This window comes from Colletes latitarsis, chromosome 7 (genome assembly GCF_051014445.1).
Source record: "Colletes latitarsis isolate SP2378_abdomen chromosome 7, iyColLati1, whole genome shotgun sequence".
NCBI classification, from domain to species: domain Eukaryota; kingdom Metazoa; phylum Arthropoda; class Insecta; order Hymenoptera; family Colletidae; genus Colletes; species Colletes latitarsis.
Window position 1 is genome coordinate 2286666 of NC_135140.1, and position 25227 is coordinate 2311892.

Genomic DNA, 25227 nt, shown 5'->3' on the forward strand with positions numbered 1-25227 from the left:
AATAAAATCCTCCAATCCGTTCAGGAGTTATGACATTTTAAAGATTCGCATGAAATTTCGGCGAAGCATTACTGGCCTCGCATTAGTTTTTCGGTAAAGAATTTTTTTCTCGAAAGTGCGTAGGATGAGTGGGGTATGTCTATTCGCCAAAAATGTTTGTAATTTACCCCTGTAACTAAATATAATTTTTTTAGTACGATTTGACATTTTTTAATTTCGTATACAAATTTCAGTACCTATTCGAATTTTTTTCCCGACAGTAGATAGGATTTCGGAGGTATGTGTATTCACCAAAAATGATTGTAATTATCCCCTGCAACTGAAAATAATTTTTTCAGAACGATTTGAAATTTTTGTATTTAATTGTTAATAACTTTTTAACGAAGCCTCCATCAACAAATTGGTATTCTTGATTTTCGTCTCATTTTGGCCTCTAGAATCTCCCATTAATATTTTTCCCAGGGGTGGCCGAACACCCTGTATGTAGAAGGCTAGGGCTACCGATCGCCCGGAGAGAGTCTCGTTCAAGATCACCCGTGCGACATATCGCTGTATCAGCAAAAAAAATCAGCTTATTGCTAATAATTATATTTCCGTCTTTATTTATTCTTAAATGTTTAATAATTCAACACACAGATACGATCTGAGAGTGGTGCTGAAAAGGTTGAAAACATATGTAATCTATGTAAGATTGATAAAGAATGTAGCACAAGTTAAAATATATCCGATAATTTATGCTTAATAATAATTCATTAGACTTAACAAGTACAGGGTGCGCCGTTAGAATCCGAACAGAATTGAATTTGAATTTCCCACCATATTAGAATTCATAGGTTGGTGCTAATTGGCTCTGAAGTTAGTTAAATATGTCAATAAGGATTCTATAACCTTAAAATGACAGAGCTCGTCATGCCAAGCGCAGAATACAATAGAAGAGCGGCGATTATAGAAAGCCTTTGCGCCGGGAGGACGCCGGTCGAAATTATAAAGTTCTTTGGGTACCCGAGATTGACGGTATACGACGTTGCGAAGAGATACGCAGCCTCAGAGAGTTTCGAAAAGGGTTCTCCTTCTCCGGCGAGAAAAGTTCAGGTTAGGGAAAAATCGACAAGGACTCCAGAAATCATTCAAAGGGTGCAAGACATGATTTTGGAAGATCCGGGGACTTCACTTCGAAAATTGGCCTCCCTCTTGGGGGTGAGTGAAACGGTCGTCCGTCGAATCGCTCAAGAGGATCTTAGATATGTCTCCTACGTTCTCAAAGTCCGTCAGATGCTGTCCGAGGCCGCCAAGCTTAAAAGACTTGCCCGTTGTAATTTGCTTCTGTGTTCATTAAAACACGAAGCTGCTGGCCACATTAGGTTTTTTTCTGATGAAAAAATTTTCACTGTGGATGCCAAAGTGAACCGGAGGAACGACCGTTGGCTTGCCCACAATCCCGAGGATGTCCCTGTTGTGGGCAAAACTAAATTTCCAGCCAGTGTTCACGTTTTGAGCGTCGTCTCAAATGAGGGCGATGTCATGCCGCCGCACTTCTTCCAAAAAGGCGAAAGAGTGACAAAGGAGGTTTATTTGGAGGTCCTGAAGACTGTAATAAAGCCGTGGATGGAGACTATGGCTTCTGGAAGGCCGTACGTATTTCAACAAGATGGCGCACCAGCTCACACGAGTCATCTTGTTAAAAATTGGCTCTCTGATAATGTCGACATGTTTTGGTCGAAGGATTTCTGGCCTCCTAACAGTCCCGACCTTAACCCCCTGGACTACTACGTGTGGGGCGTAATCGAGAGACACACTAACAAGTGCAGGCACCCCAACATCAACTCCCTGCGAGCTGCTATCGAGTCAGAATTCACGGTTATGAAACGCGACCAATTGAAGTCAGCGTGCTCGCGTTTTAGAGCAAGAATCGAGCAGGTTATAGAGGCGCAGGGAGGCTATATAGAATAAAAGTTCTCAGCAAGGAGCCTTTAAATGAGATATAAAAGCATTTTTTTTTTTTTTTTTTTTTTTTTTTTTTGTATTTTTGTATATTAGCTTAAATAAACAACTTTTTACACACAACTTCTATTGTCCGGATTCTAACGGCGCACCCTGTATAAGATTACACTTCATAAGTAAGGCAGTTAGACTCTGACTGACTAATTTATTTTATTTTAATTCTGATAAGACGCGACTAAAAAATTTACCGTTATCACAGAACAGAATCTGAAATAAATTATTTATTACTCAACAGTAAAAAGTTATAACTGAACCAAGCATTTTAATACTTAAGTTTAAAATATTTAAAAAAGTAGAGTTAATCAATTTTTCCTGTGAACGGCTCAATTGTTACTCGGTCTCAATTTCCAAGATATTTGCAAGTATTGGTGGTATCCGGGGGATGGGCGCGAAAGCGCGGGCACGGGGAGGATACCGGAAGAATGCTTCGAGCGATTCCCGGTATCCTCCCAAAGCGTGCCGAAGGGTCACCGTGGGGTTTTTTAGTGGGTAGGTCCCGCGCCTGTCGTTGTACGGGCGCGGGGAATCCCACACACCCCTCCCACCTCTCCCCAAGGAGGTGTGAGGGAGTCTTTCGAAGATTTTCCCCACGACAAAAAAAAAAAAAAAAGTATTGTTGGTATACAAGGTGTTCGACCACCCTTGGGAAAAATTTTAATGGGAGATTTTAGGAGCCAAAATAAGACGAAAATCAAGAATACCAATTTGTTGATGAAGGCTTCGTTAAAAAGTTATTGACAATTAAATTCAAAAATTTCAAATCGTTTTGGAAAAATTATTTTCGGTTGCGAGGGTCAATTACAATCATTTTTGGTAAATACACATACCTCTGAAATCCTATCCACTATAATCTCCCATTAAAATTTTTCCCAGGAGTGGCCGAACACCCTGTATAATAAAAATACAACGATTTAAGTAATAAAGGTTTTTATAACAAAATAACAACAATGAAAATGTTATTATTAGCATGTTCGTAAGTATACAAGTTGTTTGGTCACCCCTGGGAAAAATTTTAATGAGAGCTTCTAGGAGCCAAAATAAGACGAAAATCAAGAATACCAATTTGTTGATCGAGGCTCGTTATAAAATTATTAACGGTTCTCATTCAGCACGAGAAACGCTATTTACTGAGTATCGACAGTCTTACAGTTTTGTGAATGGGAACCACTATCACGCGTACGCAACTCTTCGCAGATTGCCGCTCCACAGGTGGAACTTTAAACGTTAATAACTTTTTAACGAAGCCTCCATCAACAAATTGGTATTCTTGATTTTCGTCTTATTTTGTTCTCTAGAATATTCAGGCGAACGTATATGTATGTATAACGGGAGGACAAAAAGATTTAATTTAACCAATTATATTAGTCCAAACCTAACTCATACAGACACAGTGTCCTAGTTTTTTCCGGTATAATTTTGCCGGTGTGTTCTACAAACAAAGGTAAAAAAAAATGTTACATGAACATCTGCTCTTAAATGTTTTATTAAGGAGTTATAACTAATAATACAAAATGATAAGGAACTGGCATTTCGTCGATACAACGTAGGAACGTATTATGAATATCTATTTGTGTTTACATAAACTCTAATGTTTACTTGGCGAAGTAGTTGATATCGTCATTAATTTCTGCTGAATTAATAATGCATAATACGCTGTACACTGTACGATTGAGATGCCGCCAGAATTTTCCAATCGTGAATACGCTGATATATATTTAATTTATGGATTTTGTAATGGAAATGCCCCAACTGCTGTAAGGGAATATCATATTGGCACAGCATGGTTGTGATAGTACAAATGCTTATAACTACTAAACAAATTGATTTGAAGGAAAAACTTTTTGACATAGTCATTTACTATTTATTTTAGTTTATTAGATAGCAAAAGCAATAATATATATACAGGGTGTTCGGCCATCACTGGGAAAAATTTTAATGGGGGATTCTAGAGGCCAAAATAAGACGAAAATCAAGAATACTACTGTAGGAGATTTGTATTGAATATTTGTGCCACGCTGTAGTTTTGTTAAATGTTAATTTATGTGCAAAAGGTTTGTGAGTGTTTTGTTCGAGAAGGAATGGATAACCAGGGACAGCGAGAAAACGGGGAGTTGAAAACGAGTGATTGTGAAAGAGAGACGTGATTATAAGTTGTGTTGCCAATTAATGTGATTTGAATTTGTGTTGTTAATTGTTAATTGCTAATTTGTGTGTCCCTAATTCGTTTATTAAAATTATATTCTTTGTATATTTGTTCCTCAAATATATTCTCTTCGTTAAATCCTACACTACTTTGTTGATTGAAGCTTCGTTAAAAAGTTATTAACGTTTAAAGTTCCACTTGTACTGAATTTTTTTCTCGAAAATGCGCAAGATTTCGGGGGTATGTCTATTCACCCCAAATGATTGTAATTGACCCTCGCAACCGAAAATAATTTTTCCAGAACGATTTGAAATTTTTTTTTTCCGTTGAGAAATTTCACACCTTCTTGAATTTTTTTCTTGAAAATGCATAGTATTTTGAGGGTATGTGTAATTACCAAAAATGATTGTAATCGACTCATGCAACCGAAAATAATTTTTCCAGAACGATTTGAAATTTTTTAATTTTGTCGAAAAATTTGTCCACTTACTCAATTTTTTTTCTCGAAAATGGTTAAGATTTCGGAGGTATGTCTAATGAGCAAAAATTATTATAATTTAACCCTATAGCTAAAAATAATTTTTTTATAATGATGTGAAATTTTTTAATTTTGTGGAAAAATTTCACACCTATTCCAATTTTTTTCTCAAAAGTGGGTAGGATTTCGGGGATATGTTTAATGACCAAAAATGATTGCAATTGACCCCCGCAACCGAAAATTATTTTTCCAGAATGATTTGAAATTTTTGTTTTTCGCCGAAAAATTTAGGCACATATTGTCGATTTTTCATACAAATTCGTTTTCTATTTTGCATAAATTTGTTTGACGTCCTACGGAAATTTTGTCTAATACTTTTTTGTAGGTACCCATGAACTCTACTTCAGGAAAAAGTTTCATTGAAATATATTCACTATTGTAGGAGTTATGGCTGTTTGAAAATTGAACCATTTTTATGGGGTTTTTCTCGTTTTTCGGGGTCAAGAATCAACTTTTCGGTGATTTTTGCGATTTATACATATTTTCCACCAAAATACGCGTAATTTGCTTTTTTAAACATTAAAATCGTCCAATCCGTTCAGGAGTTATGACGTTTTAAAGATTTGCATGAAATTTCGGGGATCCATTTGGCCTCAAATTAGATTTTCGGTAAGGAATTTTTTTCTCGAAAATGCGTAGGATTTCGGGGGTATGTGTAATGACCAAAAGTGATTGTAATTGACCCCTGCAACCGAAAATAATTTTTTCAGAATAATTTGAAATTTTTTAATTTAATTTTTTAATAATTTTTTAACGAAGCTTCAATCAACAAAGTAGTATTCTTGATTTTCGTCTTATTTTGGACTCTAGAATCCCCCCTTAAAATTTTTCCCATGGGTGGCCGAACACCCTGTATACATTGCTTCACAAAACAATAACAAAACTGTATTTATTGAACATTTTATGGGTGGACGAAAGTATTGCCACACTCGAATAAAAACATTTAAAAATAATTTGAAATTAAATATTAATATTTAGCTAGCCCTCCTTTCTTTTGAAGGACTTTCTTTAATCGTTTGGGCATTGAATCAACTAACTTTTTTGTATAATCCAGCTCGATTTTGTTCCATTTTTTTAAAAGATCATTCTTCAATTCTGCTTTGTTTGTTATATGATGCTTTCTAATCCTTTTTTCTAATTCGTTTCAGACATGTTCGATAGATTTCATGTCTGGACTCTGGGGAGGTGTATTTAGGGAATGAGAAATATTATAAATGATCCAATGGTGTACGGTGTAAGTGGTGTGCTTTGGATCGCGATCTTGTTGGAAATAGAAATTCCGTGGAAGGATTAATTTCTCCGCACTTTTGAGTGAATTTTGTTTTAATATATTTAAATATGTGTATTTGTTCATAATATTATCTATACAAATTAATTCGTCAACCCTAGACGCTGCCATAGAATCCCACATCATAACTTCACCAACTCCATATTTTACATACGATTGTAAATTTTGTAGATTCAGTTCAGTATTTGGCTTTCTCCAAACTAATATTCTATCATCCGATTTAAATACATATATTAAATTTTCTTTCATCTAAAAACAGTATGTTTTTCCAAAATGTAGAATCCTTCGTTGTAAATTCTTTCGCAAATTCAACCCTCATCTTTCGATTTTTTTCCGATATGTATGGTTTTCTTCGTGTAACACACGCAGAATATCCGACAGTTTTTATTACCCTCCGCACAGTTTTCAAACTTACTTCTTTTCGATACTCTTTATTTAATATCATTCTAAGTTCTGAGGAGTTTAATTTAGGATTTTTCTTCACTTCGTTTACAATTTTACGTTTTCCTCTAATAGATAACTTAGGAGGACGACCACTTTGATTCGCATTACCAAAATCTGATTGATTTATAAATCGTTTTACAATGCTTCTAATAGTAAAACGACTTCTGTTAACAATTTGTGACATTTTACTATAAGATTTTTGCATTTTATATAAATTTAGTATTATTTCTCTCTCTTCATTTATGATTTCTTCCGCTTTTCTTGACATTATTACTTTTTCTTATTTTCTCTGTTGCTAGATGACTGAACTTTAGGATGATAGTTGTTAGAAATGATAACCGGGAAGTCCCCTACCTACATTTTAAAACGATGATCGGAAATTTTTCAAACAAATGCGGATTTACTACATTTAGCATCATGTGCCAATACTTTTGTCCACTCATAAAATGTTCAATAAATTGTTACATATCACTCATGTATGGGACCGAAACGTTTGGTAGCTTGGGCGTTGGCCCGATCATCTAGCGTACAACCCCTTGAACAGGGTTGACTCATGCTGTATGTGAACACCCGGGTCAATTTTCATTGCCTTATATGGTAATGCCCTGCCACTGTAAGGGCTCAATTTCTAGTATACCGTTAAGGGCCGCGTTTTCTCATTCGTGGAGTTCAGTTTTCTTAAAACTCTCGAGACGACGTCACTTTGATATTCGAAGCAAGATCGGGCTATAATCCCCTTCGAGCAACTGTCTACTGTCCAGTGATGACTTGTTGGCTAGGCACCAACAAACTAAACGGGGCAAGGGCAAGGAGAGAAGGTCTTCGCGTCGCCTTATTCCCATTGAAGAGGCTCTACTGGAGGTAGTAGGGTCTCCATAACCACGAGAGGATACATTTTTGTCCTATTCACGGCTAGTATTTTGAGCGTACGGTTACGCCAATGCCTCTCAGTCTTGTTCTATCCTACTCTGTCCCTATACGTTTCGTTCGCGTCCTTTGTCACACAATGGAATTGTAGTTGTGAGCGGCCAATCAGCGTGCCTAGCCAACAAATCATCTCTGTATAGTATTATCCAGTGATGACTTGTTGGCTAGGCACCAGCAAACTAAACGGGGCAAGGGCAAGGAGAGAAGATCTTCGCGCCGCCTTATTCCCATTGAAGAGGCTCTACTGGAGGTAGTAGGGTCTCCATAACCACGAGAGATACATTTTTCTCTTATTCACGGCTAGTATTTTGAGCGTACGGTTACGCCAATGCCTCTCAGTCTTGTTCTATCCTACTTTGTCCCTATACGTTTCGTTCGCGTCCTTTGTCACGTGATGGAATTGTAGTTCTGAGCGGCTCAGCCAATAATGACAATGCGTTTGAGAACAGGCGTCGCTATTACGCTACGACCAATCAGCGTGCCTAGCCATCAAGTCATCACTGGATAGTACCTTAGCGGTTTTAATTGTGAGTGTTATGTTACGAGCGCGAGCGCGAGATCCTGGATTCGGTCGAGGGGTAGTACTCGACCGGTGGTTTTAGGTATGGTTAGGAAAGAGACAGGAGTTCCGAACGAACCAGGGGCTCTATACCCTGGGAGCCACGGGGTTAAATTTATAAGGAGAAATGTATGGTTTCACGGACGAACCAGGGGCTCTATACCCTGGGAGCCGCTAGAAAGGAGTGGACGAACCAGGGGCTTTATACCCTGGGAGCCACGTAGGTTTTTAGGAAGTTTTAGGATCTTTGCTCTATCGTAATGGTACACCTCGAGCGGTAAAGGTGTACCGGGTCCGTGAGATACTCCCCCGTCTTACCGTTAATATGGTTCAGGGTTGTATTGATTGAATAATGCAAATCAGTGTAACTACTAGTATATATTCTGTTAGGTGCTCAAGTACAAAAGGTGTATTAACAAAACCAGTACTATCGCTAGGTTGCCTTGACGGCGAGAGTTTTAAATCGGCTTTTACGCGGCGCGTTCGTGGGAGCTACTACTCGGTTTAGACGATTGAAACTCACGGTTAAATCCACTAAGGTAGGATGTTGCTCGAAGGGGATTATAGCCCGATCTTGCTTCGAATATCAAAGTGACGTCGTCTCGAGAGTTTTATGAAAACTGAGCTCCACGAGTAGGAAAATGCGGCCCTTATATACTGGAAAATTACTGGGTACGGTGGCGGGGCATTACCATATAAGGCAATGAAACTGGGCCGGGTGTGCACATACGGCATGAGTCAACCCCGTTCGAGGGGTTGTGTGCTAGATAATCGGGCCAACGCCCAAGCCACTAAACGTTTCAGTCCCATACATGAATGATATGTAACAGTTAAATGGACTAATCGAGTAGTAGCTTCCGCGAACGCGCCGTGTAAAAGCCGATATAGAACTTCCGCCATCGTGGCATCCTAGCAATAGTTCTGTTAATATACCACTGTACTTGAGCATCGTCTAGAATATATTCAAGTAGTTTCTTCACTTGCATTATTCACTTAATACAACCCTGAACCCTATTAATAGTAAGACTAGGGGTATCTCACGAACCCGGTACACCTTTACCGCTCGAGGTGTACCAGTGCAAGGCAGAGCAAGATCCTAAACTTCCTAAAAACCTACGTGGCTCCCAGAGTATAAAACCCCTGGTTCGTCCACTCCTTCTAGCGGCTCCCAGGGTATAGAGCCCCTGCTTCGTTCGTAAAACCATACATTTTCCTTCTAAATCTAACCTCGTGGCTCCCAGGGTATAGAGCTCCTGGTTCGTCCACGTAACCTACTCCTGCGGCTCTCAGGGTATAGAGCCCCTGGAACTCCTTTCTCTCTCCCAACCATACCTAAAACCATCGATCGAGTACTGCCCTCGACCGAATCCAGGATTTCGCGCTCGCGTTCGTAACAAAATATATTTTTGTTATTGTTTTGTGAATCAATGTATTTATATTATTGCTTCTATTATGTAATAAACTAAAATAGATAATAAATGAATATGTCAAAAAGTTTTTTCTTCAAATCAATTTGTTTAGTAGTTATAAGCATTTGTATCACAACAACTATGCTCTGCCATACTTATGTCCAGCACTGTAGGTCAGTGTTTGTGAGAATTCATCAACAACTAGGTGACACGTTCACGCCAGTTTTTTATCATTTTGTGTTATTAGTTATAACTTCTTAAGTTCATATAACATTTTTCTTTTATATTTGTTTGTAGAACACGCTGACAAAGTTATGCATATTGTCGATATAAAATATAGCCAAACCTGATTTAATCGCTAAAACAAATTAGTTAATTTAATCAGTATTTCGACAATTAGTTTTAATAATTAGTTTAGGTCCGGCGTTTGGGCTAGCATATTCTTAAAATTGGTTAAATCTTTTAGTTCACCCGTTATACAGGGTGTTCGGTTACCCCTGGAAAAAAATTTTAATGGGAGATTCTTGAGGCCAAAATAAAATGAAAATCAGGAATACTAATTTGTTGATGGAGGCTTCGTTAAAAAGTTATTAACATTTAAAGTTCCGCTCGTACTGAATTTTTTTCTCGAAAGTGGATAAAATTTCGGAAGTATGTATACTCACCAAAAATTATTGTAACTGACCTCCGCAACCGAAAATAATTTTTCCAGAACGATTTGAAATTTTTAAATTTTGTCGAAAAATTTCACACCTTCTCGAATTTTTTCTGGAAAGTGCATAAGATTTCTGAGGTATATCAATTCACCAAAAATGATTGTAATCGACCCCTACAACCAAAGATAATTTTTTTTAGAGCGATTTGGAATTTTTTAATTTTATCGACAAAATACAGCACCTATCAAACCAAAAATTATTGTAACTGACCTCCGCAACCAAAAATAATTTCTCCAGAATGATTTGAAATTTTTTAATTTAATTTTTTAATAACTTTTTAATGAAATCTCAATCGAGAAATTGATGTTCTTGATTTTCATCTTATTTTGGCCTCCAGAATCTCCCATTAAAATTTTTCCCAGGGGTGGCCGGACACCCTGTATGGAGCAAGTCACTAAAGTAAATATTTTCAGGAAACACAGGAACGATTTTCAACATTGTTCTTTTGTCTATTGTATAATATTAGAAATAGATTCTTAGACTGAGTTGCTTACGCAGCGCCGTTGAGAAAGCGAAAGAACATGAAGAGTTCATAGGATTGGCTGAAGCTGGAGGCTACGATGCATAGCGCGTTCGTGAATGAGATGGCGATGAGAACCTTTCGACGACCTAGGGCGTCCGCGACAGAGCCCCAAGCGTACGCGCCGGCCATCATGCCGATGAAGATGATGGAATTGAGCCATCCCTTGGCTTGTGTGTCGAGCTTTAGATCACATTGTGCACTCGGTAGGATGAAGGACATGGAAATTACATCCATCTCCTCGCTGGTGCTGACGAAACCACATACCGTGAGGAGGAAGTAGTGGAATTTCCCATAGTCTGAAATTACACGAAAATACTTAAATATGTCTGTTACTGGTTGCAGATATGTACGTGGAAAAACTGGTTAGGATAAAGAGAGTTAAAAAATAAGAATATAAGTTTCCATGTTGGAAATACATTAAGAATCTGATTACCGGTAAGCTCAATGGCCTTCTCAAAGTCTGCTTTAACACAGGATCCTTTCTCGGGATCTAGGGTCTTGCCCTTAGTTCCAATACCTGTTGCAAAAAAGTACAAAGTGTTGAACAAATTGGTCAGAAGTTCTGTTGGAAATATTAGAAAATTTCTACCTACGGGCAAGTTCGAGATCCTTGGAGCCACAGCCGTTTAGCCGCTCGTCTTTTACATCACACTCTATAATAGAAAAGTTCAAACACGTATAGTTCCGTTTCAACCGTGCGACACCGTTCGAATTAAAATTACACGGAACTCGCAATGCGCGAAAATTAACACTCGGATCATATAATAGAAGGGGGCACGAAAATCGATGGAAGTTATTAACCTTTCGGCAAGAATTTAAGGGGAGATTTTCGTGTAACGGATTAAAAAAATTAACCCAATGTTCGGCATTTCAAGAACAAGCTATCAAAATTTTAAGGACGAATTTGCAAAATAAATTTATCTGGTTCCACGCAGACTGACATTTTATTGTTTTCAATTAAAAAAGATCTCATTCTCAAATCCACGATGAGGTAGTTTTTCAATAACTTCACCAACATATTGTTTACAGACACGTGCAAGTTTTCTTTCTAGAATATTATTACAGGTATGTTTGCAAATACTTTCCGTGTGAAACCAGTATGCGTTTTTTTTTTTAGAATGAAAGGTAAATATGATTTTTTTTAGCAGGATTGTATATTTTAAGATCTGTGCATGTTTATACAGGATTAAAAAAGCAATTCTAACGCTATCGTCTCATTATTGCAGCATAAATTATCAATAAATTATCATAAATTTGCAAAGCATTTGAATCGATGGAAATCAAAATAGAATTACGATTCAAGAATTCTATAATTAGTTTATCTCGTCAATTTTAATTGTTTCTTATCATAACTTGTATAAATTGTCGTTTCAAAAATTGTTTTTATTCAAGGATCTAACTAGGTATCATCGTGTTATCTATTGTCGCGAAAAACGCTAAAGAAAAGTGGTCGTCGAATGGGGTAAAATATACAGGGTGTTCGGCCACCCCTGGGAAAAATTTTAATGGAAGATTCTAGAAGCCAAAATAAGACGAAAATCAAGAATATCAATTTGTTGATGAAGGCTTCGTTAGAAAGTTATTAACGTTTAAAGTTCCGCCCGTACTGAATTTTTTTCTAGAAAGTGGGTCGGATTTCGGGGGTATGTTTAATGACCAAAAATGATTATAATTGACCCCCGCAATTGAAAATAATTTTTCCAGAACGATTTGAAACTTTTCAATTTCACTGAAAAAACCTACCTCCTATAGATTTTTCTTAAAAATTCGTTTTTGATTTTTAATAAATTCGTTTGACATCCAACAGAAAAGTTGTTTACTACCTTTTTGTAGGTACCTATGGGCTCTACTTCAGAAAAAAGTTTCATTGAAATATATTCACTATTATGGGAGTTATGGCTGTTTGAAAACTGAACCATTTTTATGGGGGTTTTCTCATTTTGCCTGATTAAAGAGTAACTTTTCGAATATTTTTGGAATCTCTACATATTCTCCATCAAAATACGCATGGTTTGCTTTTTTAAACATTAAAATCCTTTAATCCGTTCAGAAGTTATGACGTTTTGAAGATACGCATGAAATTTCAGGGAATCATTTTGGGCCAGAAATTATATTTTCGGTAAGGTTAGGTCTCGAAAATGGTTAGGATTTCGGGGACATGTGTGTTCACCAAAAATGATTGTAATTGACCCCCGCAACCGAAAATAATTTTTTCAGAACGATTTGAAATGTTTGAATTTAATTGTTAATAACTTTTTAACGAAGCCTCCATCAACAAATTGGTATTCTTGATTTTCGTCTTATTTTGGCCTCTAGAATCTCCGATTAAAATTTTTCCCAGGGATAGCCGAACACCCTGTATATGTATGTATGTATATCAATCAAGATGTTTTTCTGCTCATTCCTCTTTGCTTTTTACTTTATCATTAATTTATCACTTATTTAAAAAAATTCGTAAACTTGCAAAACATCGATTGAAAACTACTGATCCAGACCCGTTCTTCCAGTAATTAACGGGTTGGAAGAAACTTGTATTTGAAATTACCACACTTGAAAATTTCACGGCTATATGACGCATATACCATTTTATCTCCCTCTATTCATAAATATGCAATCTGGCATGCAATATCTTTGTTCAATATTCAAGAGTATTGTATTTATTTTTATCTCGAATAATGCAGGGGAAAACTAAAGCGAAATCGAAATCGAAATTATCATCCGCGGGCTTATAAGACTTAAATATGTATAAAGTCTCAATGAAAAATATGGTCGTGTGATCTTAAAACATGTTTCTCTGGATGACAAAATGCGCGTTATAATGGATGTGTAGTTTCTTTCTTTCGAATTGTGGTTTTCGAAATTGTTTCGAACAATCGAGCAGTAAAAATCGAAGGATACGTACTATGATTGTGCTTTGAGCCAGGTTCACTCTCTACCATTCTACGATATCGACGCAGTTGGGTGAATCTGGCTTGGTGATAGGGTCAGATGAGAAATCTTCGTGCTCGACGATGGGCTTCAATCGATATTAAATTGATCTTATTCTTGCGGATTGCTGGATCTCGGCGAACTCTTCCTGCTGAATCTGCGCTGATCTGCTGCTGTTCGTCGGCGGGACTAGGTTCTGCGCTCACTTGCGAACTGAAACACGTCGCAAAAACAGATTTATAGTTACATAAGCAAAAAAACCAGTATGCCTATGTAACGCGTTATTGTTTATTAAAGTGGTTAAATAGAGATCGATTTTTCTTTTCACAGACACGCGTGATTTGAAAGCGACGAAAGCGAACAAATATACTATTAGATGGCGAACCGTGCGAATGAAAATGCCCTTTTTGACAATCGTTCGCCGCTTATACATCGTCATTAGTTTCTCCCGTATCGAGTTAAATGTGACAGACTCAAGCAAGCTATCATTTTCTTTGTATAAATGTTAATGTTAAAGCGATACTGAACTACTATATCGCAAATAATAAATATGTAACTAGAAATGATTGTATATAATTATAAGTGAAACCTTTTAAACGTTTCTCGAGCACTATCGCCAGAAAACCATTATTATTGATTGAATAACAAATATGCTAATATTTAAAGATAGAGAGTCACGTAAAATAACGAATAACGAAACCCTTGCGTGTATTTTGTAACGTTTCGCCATTTTATTCTACGAAAGAATTATTGTAATTTCTTTGAAAGAAACTAATCGAACGATTAACCGCGTTGCATCGTATTTATTGCATGTTGCTTTGACGATCAATTGTCATTCAACGATCTTCTACGAGGCATACGAACGATCGATCGTGAATCGAGAATAGTCGTTGATCTTGATTCGAAGAAGATCGAGAGCCCGCGAGGGAACGTTCTTCTGTTTTTTCCATCGAAATGCACGATCCTATAACGGGACGGGATCACGTGCTTTGAAATCAATATCCAGAGGTTAAGTAGGGCCAATTTGTAATTGCACTGATAATGGGCGTGGGTCGTAACGTACTGAAAGACAACGATTTGGAAGCTTCCCGACGATGGAGATGACAATAGAGTCTGCTTACAAAGCGATTTAAAAGCGGTACGTGATTCGCATCGACGAGAATTTTATCTTCCTTCTCGGGTTAATAAGATTGTTATTGCAACATCGTGACACGAAGGGAACCAAGTCAAGAGCAAATATTCGTTTCGACAAAATATGAAATCACTAACGAACAATCATAATTCCTCGCTCGCACGGTCATCGATCGAAAACGATATTTTTGAAAATCGAAAATTTATTGATTATAAGACGGTCTCGAAGAAGAAGTATTTAAAATTATATTATTCCAGAGCATTTACAACTCTTTTCAGATTCATTGATCATCATTTTTCAAAAAGATTATTCTATTGCCAATCCGAGCTCTTGCATCACGTAAATTAACGATTGATTAACTTCTTATTCTTATTCTACTTCGGAGTTTAACGTCGCATTTATTTCTATACTTTGTTCAACGAGACGGGGTAAGAAAAGAAATTTAATCATTTATAGTGGTTAGTAACCGAAATCATTTAACTACATACATATTAATCCTTGTATCGTTTAAAATGTATCTTATAACGGTTGCGATGCTCGATTGAAATTTCGATTTTACATGAAATTACGAACGCACAACCTTGATTCACAGATGACTGCACCCGTTTAACACATAAACGAAGCACACTGTGATCGCTTTAATTATTGCGTGTTCCCACAATTCTATTATGTTCGACGTAACGAACCGTCGTACGTAACAGTCGATGTTGTGCACAGTTTTCTCGCTACCTTTGATTGAGCAAAATCTTGTAAACCTTAAGCAGAACATTGTCATATATGAAAATATTAAGTTATGGGCATATTCACACAATGACCATAACGATTCGATATACTCCATGACGAAAGCAAAATACTTGTTTGTCAATGCACATCATACATATACAGGGTGTTCGGCCACCCCTGGTAAAAATTTTAATGGGAGATTCTAGAGACCAAAATACAACGAAAATAAAGAATATCAATTTGTTGATGGAGGCTTCGTTAAAAAGTTATTAACATTTAAAGTTCCACCCGCACTGAATTTTTTTTCTCGAAGATGCGCAGGATATCGGGGGTACATGCATTCACCAAAAAAAACCATAATTAACCTCCGCAACCGAAAATAATTTTTCCAGATTAATTTGAAATTTTTCTCTTTCGCCGTAAAACTTAGGTACCCCTGTCGATTTTTCTTAAAAATTCGTTTTTGATTTTTAATAATTTTGTGTAACGCTCTACAGAAAAGTTGTCTACTACTTTTTTGTAAGTACCTATGAACTCTACTTTAGAAAAAAGTTTCACTGAAATATATTCACTTTTGTAGGAGTTATGGCTGTTTGAAAATTGGACCATTTTTATGGGGGTTTTCTCACTTTACGGGATCAAGGAACAACTTTTTCAATATTGTTAGAATTTCTGCATATGCTTTATCAAAATACGCATAGTTTGCAGTTTGAAACATTAAAATCGTCCAATCCGTTCAGAAGTTATGACATTTTAAAGATACGCAAGAAATTTCCGAGTGATATTTCTGTCGTCACATTAGATTTTCGCTAAGGAATTTTTTTCTCGAAAATGCGCAGGATATCGGGCGTTCGTCTATTCACCAAAAATGATTATAATTGACCCCCGCAATCGAAAATAATTTTTCCAGAACAATTTGAAACTTTTCAATTTCATCGAAAAATTTAGGCACCCAGCCCCTGTCGACTTTTCTTACAAATTCGTTTTTGATTTTTAGTAATTTTGTTTGACGCCCTACAGAAAAGTTGTCTAATATGTTTTTGTAGATACCTATGAGCTCTACTTCAGAAAAAAGTTTCATTGAAATATATTCACTTTTGCAGGAGCTATAGCTGTTTGAAAGTTGGACCATTTTTATGGAGTTTTTCTCATTTTCAGGCGTTAAGGATCAACTTTTCGAATTTTTCTAGAATTTCTACATATTCTTTACCGAAATACGCGTAGTTTGCCGTTTGAAGCATTAAAATCATCCAATCCGTTCAGAAGTTATGACGTTTTAAAGATACACAAGAAATTTTCGAGTGACATTTCTGGCCTGAAATTATATTTTCAGTAAGGAATTTTTTCCTCGAAACTGAGTAGGATTTCGAGAGTATGTCTGTTGACGAAAAATGATTACAATTGACCCCTGCAGCCGAAAATAATTTTTCCAAAAGGATGTGAAAGTTTTTAATTTCGTTGAAAAATTTGTCCACCTTTCTGAATTTTTTCTCTCGAAAGTGAGTAGCATTTCGAGGGTATATGTATTCACCAAAAATAATTGTAATTGACCCCCACAACTGAAAATAATTTTTCCAGAACGATTCGAAATTTTTTTTTTCGCCGAAAAATTTACCCCGTCGACTTTTGTTAAAAATTCGTTTTTGATTTTTAGTAATTTTGTATGACGCCCTAGAGAAAAGTTGTTTACTACTTTTTTATAGGTACCTATGAGCTCTACTTCAGAAAAAAGTTTCATTGAACTCTATTCACTATTGTAGGAGTTATGGCTGTTTGAAAAATTGGACCATTTTTGTGGAGTTTTTCTCACTTTACGGGGTTAAGAGACAACTTTTTGAATATTCTTTGAATTTCTACATATTCTTCGCCAAAATACGCGTTGTTTGCCGTTTGAAGCATTAAAATCCTCCAATCCATTCAGAAGTTATGACGTTTTAAAGATTTGCATGAAATTTCAGGGAAGCACTTCTGGTCTCAGATTAGATTTTCGCTAAGGTATTTTTTTCTCGAAAGTGGGTAGAATTTCGAGGGTATGTGTAATGACCAAAAATTATTATAATCAACCTTTGTAACCGAAAATAATTTTTTTAAAACGATTTGAAAAACTTTTTTTTCACCGAAATTTTTTTTTCGAAAGGGAGTAGAATTTCGGGGTACATGTATTCACCAAAAATAATGGTAATTGACCTCCGTAACCAAAAATAATTTTTTCACAATGATTTAAAATTTTTTAATTTAATATTTTAATAACTTTTTAACGATGCCTCATTCAAGAAATTGATATTCTTGATTTTCGTCTTATTTTGGCTTCTAGAATCTCCTATTAAAATTTTTCCCTGGGTGGTTGAACACCCTGTATAGTACATACATACATGCATTTAGTACATCATACATATATTATGTACATACATCGAATATGTCGATAATTACATATATCAAACAAAAAAGAGAAATTATTTTGTTTATGGAGGTCCTACAAGAACAAATGCTTACGAGAGTTTTAATACAGTCCTGTACTCCGGTATGACATTTATTGTTTAGAATAAATGTGTTATAATTGTTGTGCACTTTATCATTCGATGATGTACGATGGAAAAAATAAATTACTGATTTTTCGGAAGCCGAAAAGAAATTGGCAAAATATTATATTTTGCAATAAAATATTTTAGGTTATAATTGAAAATAAAAATTTATTTTTATAGAAAATAATATTAAAAGGGAGTCGAGTGTAGAAAACGAAATTTTAAAGAAAAAAATTAGCTTTCGACCGTGACAGGACTCGAACCTGCAATCTTCGGATCCGAAGTCCGACGCCTTATCCGTTAGGCCACACGGTCGTTGAAGGGTGGTTTTCTGAAATTAGTATTTCAATAGTATACAAATTGTCACCCTTGCTTTTATCTCTTACAAAACAAGATTATCGTGTAAATATTTCAACTTTTAATTAACAATATTACCTTGCGCAACTAAATACGTAATATACGTATTACTTTTTACGGGCAATTATCATACATATACCTATACATATTCTAGTGAAACAAAAGTAACTTGATGTTAGGTAGTCGTTTTTACAGTATATATGTTAATTTACGCTTACGCTTATGCTTTTAAAGATAATTCGAAGAATGTTAGTAGGTATTCTTATTATTTCGAAGAGTTTCTTATTCAGTAATCGAGCAATAAAATAATAATACGATTTATTGCATCAGAGTTGAAGATAATATAATTCGTATAATAAACTCGTAAATTGTAAACAGGGACTTTCAAACCAAACGGTCCATACATGGACATATTTAACATTATTCAAAACAAAAGAAAAAAATGATAAATAGAAACGAACCGTTTGAATAAATCTTTCTGAACGATAATTGAAAATGGAAAATGCTATTCGAATACAAGGATTAACGTTCTTGAGGTAATAAAATGGGCGAAAGGCTTTTATAGGGAACAAGGAGGTCAAGTTGCATAAAGTGTTCCATGAGATCGCGATTTCGCGTAATCTGCGGAAAGTTTTCAACAGACGCGCGTGATATCGTCTATTTAGCGAGTATTTGGTACAGGATGTCCGTCAATGTCTGCTAATATTCAGTCGTTTTCTAGAACGGCATTAAGCCACGACACGCCTGCCTTGCAATTATGTCGTTGAGCCTTCAGGGTCTGTAACATAACTGGTCAAGGTATTGAATGGATCTTTTTGTGGAAAATGACATGGCGATAGACGAGAAACAGATTGAATAAAAGTATTTAAAAAATGTTTATTTTAAATTATGGAAGGTAAACAGGTACCTCTGTAGGAACTTCTTTTGTAGATACGCGCAGAATTAAAAGTAACTTTGGGAAACGTAGCTCTTTCTTATTTGCAGCGAGCCAATAAAATAAAATCGGTCGCGATACAACGACAATGCGTACAATTCCAGCACCTTTTAAAAGGTATAAATAGTTTGCGACGGTGCGGCGCATTGAGGTCGTTGTACGGCACAGTGTAATTAACTACATCGGTTAAATTGTCAATTATCCGTTGTGAAATTTAGTTCAACGATCCGGCCAATGTAATCGTGATCTCGAATGATGGGTAACGCAGGTGCAACGACAATGCGAACAACTTTGCTAGAGCAGCCACTAGAATCTCACGCGCATTAATTTCACTCATCGAATGTCATTAATTAATTCAGCATTTCTGTTAGGACCTTTTATTAATGGGATTTTTGCTGTTGCACGTTGGTTGCAAAACGCTTTACGTTTAATAGTACACATACTGAACTACAAGAGATTCGTCTGATATTCTTTTTCGTGAACTGTTCTTTAGAAAGTTCATATCGAAGAGTAATGACTCACTAGCATACGTAAAAGAGAAAATTTGTCAAATAGAAGATTAAAACAAAGTTTCGAGACCATTTAATCTGCATTTCAACTTTTCGACACAATCATTTCAGGCGTATTAGGAAACATTCACATTCACAAAATTTTAATGGGAGATTCTAGAGGCCAAAATAAGACGAAAATCAAGAATATCAATTTCTTGACTGAGCCCTCGTTAAAAAGTTATTAACAATTAAATTAAAAAATTTCAAATCATTCTGGAAAAATTATTTTCGGTTGCGGGGGTCAATTACAATCATTTTTGGTGAATACACATACCTCCAAAATCCTACCCACTTTCGAGGAAAAAAATCAGATAATTGTTGAAATTTTTCTGCGAAAAAAAAATTTTTCAAATCGTTCTAAAAAAATTATTTCTGATTGCAAGGGTCGATTATAATCATTTTTTATGAATAGATATACCCCGGAAATCCTACCCAGATTGGAGAAAAAAATTCAGTACTGGTGAAACTTTAAACTTTAATAACTTTTTAACGAAGCCTCCATCAACAAATTGGTATTTTTGTTTTTCGTCATATTTTGGCCTGTAGAATCCCCCATTAAAATTTTTCCCAGGGAAGGTCGAACACCCTGTATAATTTCAAAAAAAATTTTCTTTCTTACAAAAAGAAAAAAATTATTTTGTCTTCGTTTAGATTTAAAGTCGCATTAACATTTATATTCATTATTAGCGAATAGTTGTTATTAGTTGCGTAGTCTATGTTGTATCTATTTTTATTGTAATAGTTCGCAACAACTGAAAAGTACTAATTCGAGCGAAACAATCTGTTAGGAATGTCGAAACTCGATACTTTCAAAATGGTATCGTAAAGGTCGATCGTATCAAGAACACGGAATCTAATTTAACAACCTGAGTGTTCTTGCATTAACTATAAACGGATGCAAAGGCCAGTCGCCTTTGTGTAATCCGCATTAAATGTTTCGACTCTCAAATAGAATTCAAAGTAGAAGATCACCTTAGGGCAGAAAGCAAAGAATGCCATCATTCTTTACGAATATCTATATAAAGTATGACAATACATAGCATGCTTTCATAATTAGTTTGATTTCTATGAACACATTATATTGACGAGCTAGTGTGAACATTTTACGGCTATAAGCGAGAGCCAGCTGACGTCGGAACAGAAACGTGTGAAAAATATCACGTACGCTCTTCGAGGCATCATTCTTAGCATGTTTTCTCCATAGAATTTTATTAAACCCGGAAACATATTGTTGGACAACTCTATTTTTACTTTTATTGTTGGAACGACAAATTAAGAAATAAAAACGAATCATTCGAAATAGGGCTGTTCCTGTGTTGTTGACCGTTTATTATTTTCCACTTCTCTGTTTCTGATAATTTCGGAGAGTGACCACGTCGTATGTGGTTACTACTACTTGACACGTTTGCAAAATTTTAATTATGCTTCAATTATTTTCCTTTCATCTGGCGTACTCCCTTCTCCTTCCCACAGAATACCATCGAAATTACTGATGGAAACGACATCATCGCTTGTTTAAACAATAGACTAACACTATATTTTTACAAAAGTGTCGGTAATTAACACTAGATTTACGGATTGAGCCAATTTGACTCATTTAGAATTTTGTTGCCATATATATAAAAAAACTTGAATATTATTTTTTATATATATATTTTTTGGAATTATACATAAATATGAATTCCTCCCCTCGACTTACCCCCTCATTTCGTATTGTCGAATGTGGTATACCTATTTTTACGGTTGTGAGCCAATTTCACTCATAAAATGATTTAACAGTTAATTGCTTTGCAAATGAAATTTCTAGCTTACATAAAGAATCAGAATTCTAACGCCAATTACGCGTAAACATTCATGTTCAATCTTGTCAATTTATTAGTTAGCTGAGGCCAAAAAAAACTCTTTCATAATTCCGACTAATACGTCGCGCGTAAACAGAGCATTTTTAGTGGAATAATATAATTTTATAAAATCAATTTTTTGTCAAATAATTTGGTTCACCAAGTTAATTTCAATATTTATTTGTAAAAGGTATTTCAATTGATATTTATTTTACATCTAATTACGTAGGGTTCCCATCGATGGAAAAAATCAGAAAAAATTTCTTTTGCTAAATGTATTTTAAAAACACAGTGTGTACGTAGAAAATGTTTTCAATGAAATTTTTAATAATAAATCTTTCATTTAAATTGATTTGGAACTATTTTTTTTGCAAACAACTTGAATTTTGTTTTATGAGTCAAATTGGCCCATTTCAGTAAAAATAAATCTAGTGTTAAAGATTTTTAAACGTGTGTCAATACTTGATGCCCATTGCCTGATAAAATTTATATATTTACCAACTAGAACAAGCGTTACAATATATTGAATAAGAATCCGTTCGATCAGTTTTTATATAAAGAAATATACAGGGTGTTCAGCCATCCCTCGGAAAAATTTTAATGAAAGATTCTAGAAGCCCAAATAAGACGAAAATCAAGAATACCAATTTCTTGATGGAAGTTTCGCTAAAAAGTTATTAACGTTTAAAGTTCCGCCCGTACTGAACTTTTTTCTCGAAAATGCACAGGATTTCGGGGGTATATCTATTCACCAAAAACGATTGTAATTGACCCCTGCAACCGAAAATAACTTTTCCAGAACAATTTGAAAGTTTCTTTTTTTGTCAAAAACTTTCAGCACCTACTCGAATTTTTTTATTGAAAGTGCGTGAATTTCGAGGGTATGTCTATTCACCAAAAACGATTGTAATTGACCCCTGCAACCGAAGATAATTTTTCCAGAATAATTTGAAACTTTTCAATTTTCAGGGTAACAGACAGTTATTGTCAGACATGATATTTTCAGTAATGAATTTTTTTCTCGAAAATACGTAGGATTTCGAGGGTATATGTATTTACAAAAAATAATTGCAATTTACCCACGCAACAGAAAATAATTTTTCCAAAACGATCTGAAATTTTATAATTTTGTCGAAAAATTTCACACCTCGAATTTTTTTCTTGAAAGTGCGTAAATTTTAAGGGTATGTTTATTCACCAAAAATAATTGCAATTGACCCCCGCAAGTGAAAATAATTTTTTCAGAATGATTTGAAACTTTTCAATGTTCAGGGTAACAGACAGTTATTGTCAGACATGATATTTTCAGTAATGAATTTTTTTCTCGAAAATGCGTAGGATTTCGAGGGTATATGTATTCACAAAAAATAATTGCAATTGATCCCCACAAGTGAAAATAATTTTTTCAGAACGATTCAAAATTTTTTTTTTTCTCCGAATACTTTACCCCCTGTCGACTTTTCTAAAAAATTTATTTTTGATTTTTAGTAATTTTGTTTGACGCCCTACAGAAAAGTTGTCTAACATTTTTTGTAGGCACCTATGAGCTCTACTTCAGAAAAAAGTTTCATTGAAATATATTCATTATTATAGGAGTTATGGCTGCTTGAAAATTGGACCATTTTTATGGGGTTTTTCTCATTTTCCGGCATTAAGGATCAACTTTTCGAATTTTCCTAGAATTTCTACATATTCTTTACCAAAATACGCGTAGTGTGCCGTTTGAAACATTAAAATCCCCCAATCCGTTCAGAAGTTACGACATTTTAAAGATGAAACAGGGAAGCACTTTTGGCCTCACGTTAGATTTTCGGTAAAGAATTTTTTCTCGAAAATGAGTAGGATTTCGGAAGTATGTCTATTAACCAAAAATAATTTTTTTAGAACGATTTGAAACTTTTTAATTTAATTTTTTAATAACTTTTTAACGAAGCCTCAATCGAAAAATTGGTTTTCTTGATTGTCGTGTTATTTTGGCCTCTAGAATCTTCCATTAAAATTTTTTCCTGGGGTGGCCAAACACCCTGTATAGAGTAATAATGTCCCGAAATTGTGTAACGTCCGAATATTAATTCGAGTCACTGTACGCGCGCGCGTGTGTTTTATATTTTCCCGCGTAGAATTAGCTGGAGTTTGAAGAAGGTCAGCGCGATATCTTTTTGTTCGAGAGGGTAGATTGGTCTCTGTTGGTGAATAAAATTTGCCAATTCTGGCCCTAGCGCGTGCGTGTTCGTTCGCCAGGATAGGAAGCGGTCGTGTCTTTTGATCGAGCGTCGAGTATCGTTCCCGATCGCGGATCGAACGGTGCAAGAGGAAACGAGGTCAAGCTGCTCTCGAAAGCTCTAATCGGCGTGTCAGGCATGTGGCACTGAAAGTAAAGCGGTTTGTGTAATTATCGTCAGTCTCGCAAGGACATAATAATCAATCTCGTTGCCGACAAATTTGCCGAGAAGGGCGGGAAGAGGGGGAAGCGGTGCCATCGCTGAAAAGCGGTGTCATCACACTCGTTAAGATTGGTTCGCACTACGAGCGACTACCGCGACTAATTGACGTGTTTTCGACAAACGTTTCGCCGATCATTTTGTTATCACGATCGCTACGCGTGTCCTGGACTTGATTCTTTTAAACACCACTGCTTTCGTGTTCTGCGTGTATTGTCAACCTTCTGTCACCGAACAAATAATCTAAATATCTACTTTTGGATAATGAGATAATTCAAAGCTGGGTTCTTTATATCTTTCCAAGAGCAAAGAACGAGCAACTTTTATAGAAAATACTCAGCGATTGTAATACTTTTAGAAAGCGATTCTTCAACTTAAAATAAGACGAAAATTTAATCAATTCTTTTCTTCGTTATCGAAGAGTTTACTCAACCTTTCTTTTATCCCAAATTTAATTCTCAAAACGCGATCGGGAGATCCTAAAACATATTATTCCGTACAAAAATTTCAGTGACGTTTTTGTTAATTGCTATTCTCTATTTACAGTTTCTTCGTTATGCAGTGTGTTCGACCACCCCTGGGAAAAATTTTAATAGGAAATTGTAGAGGCCAAAATAAGCCGAAAGTCAAGAATATCAATTTGTTGATGGAGGCTTCGTTAAAAAGTTATTAATGTTTAAAGTTCCGCCCGTTCTGAATTTTTTTCTCGAAAATGCGCAGGATTTCGGGGGTATGTCTATTCACCAAAAATGATTGTAATTGACCCCCGCAACCGAAATTAATTTTTCCAAAACGATTTGAAATTTTTTTTTTCGTCGAAAAAAGGCACCTAATTAGATTTTCGGTAAGGAATTTTTGTCTCGAATATGCGTAGGATTTCGGGGGTATGCATAACGACCAAAAAATATTGTAATTGCCCCCCGCATCCAAATATCATTTTTCCAGTACAATTTGAAATCTTTTTTTTCGCTAAAAAATTTAGGCACCTTCCCTTCGTCGATTTTTCTTAAATATTCGTTTTTAGTTTTTAATAATTTTGTTTGACGCCCTACAGAAAAATTGCCTAATACTTTTGTAGGTGTTCGTAGGCTCTGCTACAGAAAAAATTTCAATAAGATACCTTTACTATTGTAGGAGTTATGGCCGTTTACAAATTAAACCACTTTTATGGGGTTTTTCACATTTTACGGGATCAAGGAGCAACTTTTCCAATATTTTTAGAATTTCTACATATTCTCTACTAAAATATG

General features: G+C 35.5%; 2 protein-coding genes and 1 non-coding gene across 6 annotated transcripts in view; 1 reads left to right on the plus strand and 2 right to left on the minus strand.

The window, feature by feature from the left end:
• The window catches only part of LOC143344138 (synaptic vesicle glycoprotein 2B), a 69057-nt gene that overhangs the window by 14111 nt on the left and 29719 nt on the right, over window positions 1-25227 (minus strand). For all 4 annotated transcript variants that reach the window (XM_076769875.1, XM_076769876.1, XM_076769873.1 and 1 more), the window contains exons 2-5: window positions 13451-13689; window positions 11142-11201; window positions 10982-11065; window positions 10520-10844 (exon numbers count right to left, since the gene is read on the minus strand). In XM_076769875.1, the coding sequence (XP_076625990.1) occupies window positions 10520-10844; window positions 10982-11065; window positions 11142-11201; window positions 13451-13487 (506 nt within the window). In that variant the 5' untranslated portion in view covers window positions 13488-13689. The remainder of the gene's footprint in view (window positions 1-10519; window positions 10845-10981; window positions 11066-11141; window positions 11202-13450; window positions 13690-25227) is intronic.
• Window positions 999-2587, plus strand: LOC143344146 (uncharacterized). Its single transcript, XM_076769902.1, has one exon. The coding sequence runs from the start codon at window positions 1144-1146 to the stop codon at window positions 1948-1950; it is 807 nt and encodes a 268-aa protein (XP_076626017.1). The 5' UTR covers window positions 999-1143; the 3' UTR covers window positions 1951-2587.
• Window positions 18096-18168, minus strand: Trnar-ucg (transfer RNA arginine (anticodon UCG)). Its single transcript has one exon. It is a non-coding gene; the product is annotated as a tRNA-Arg (tRNA).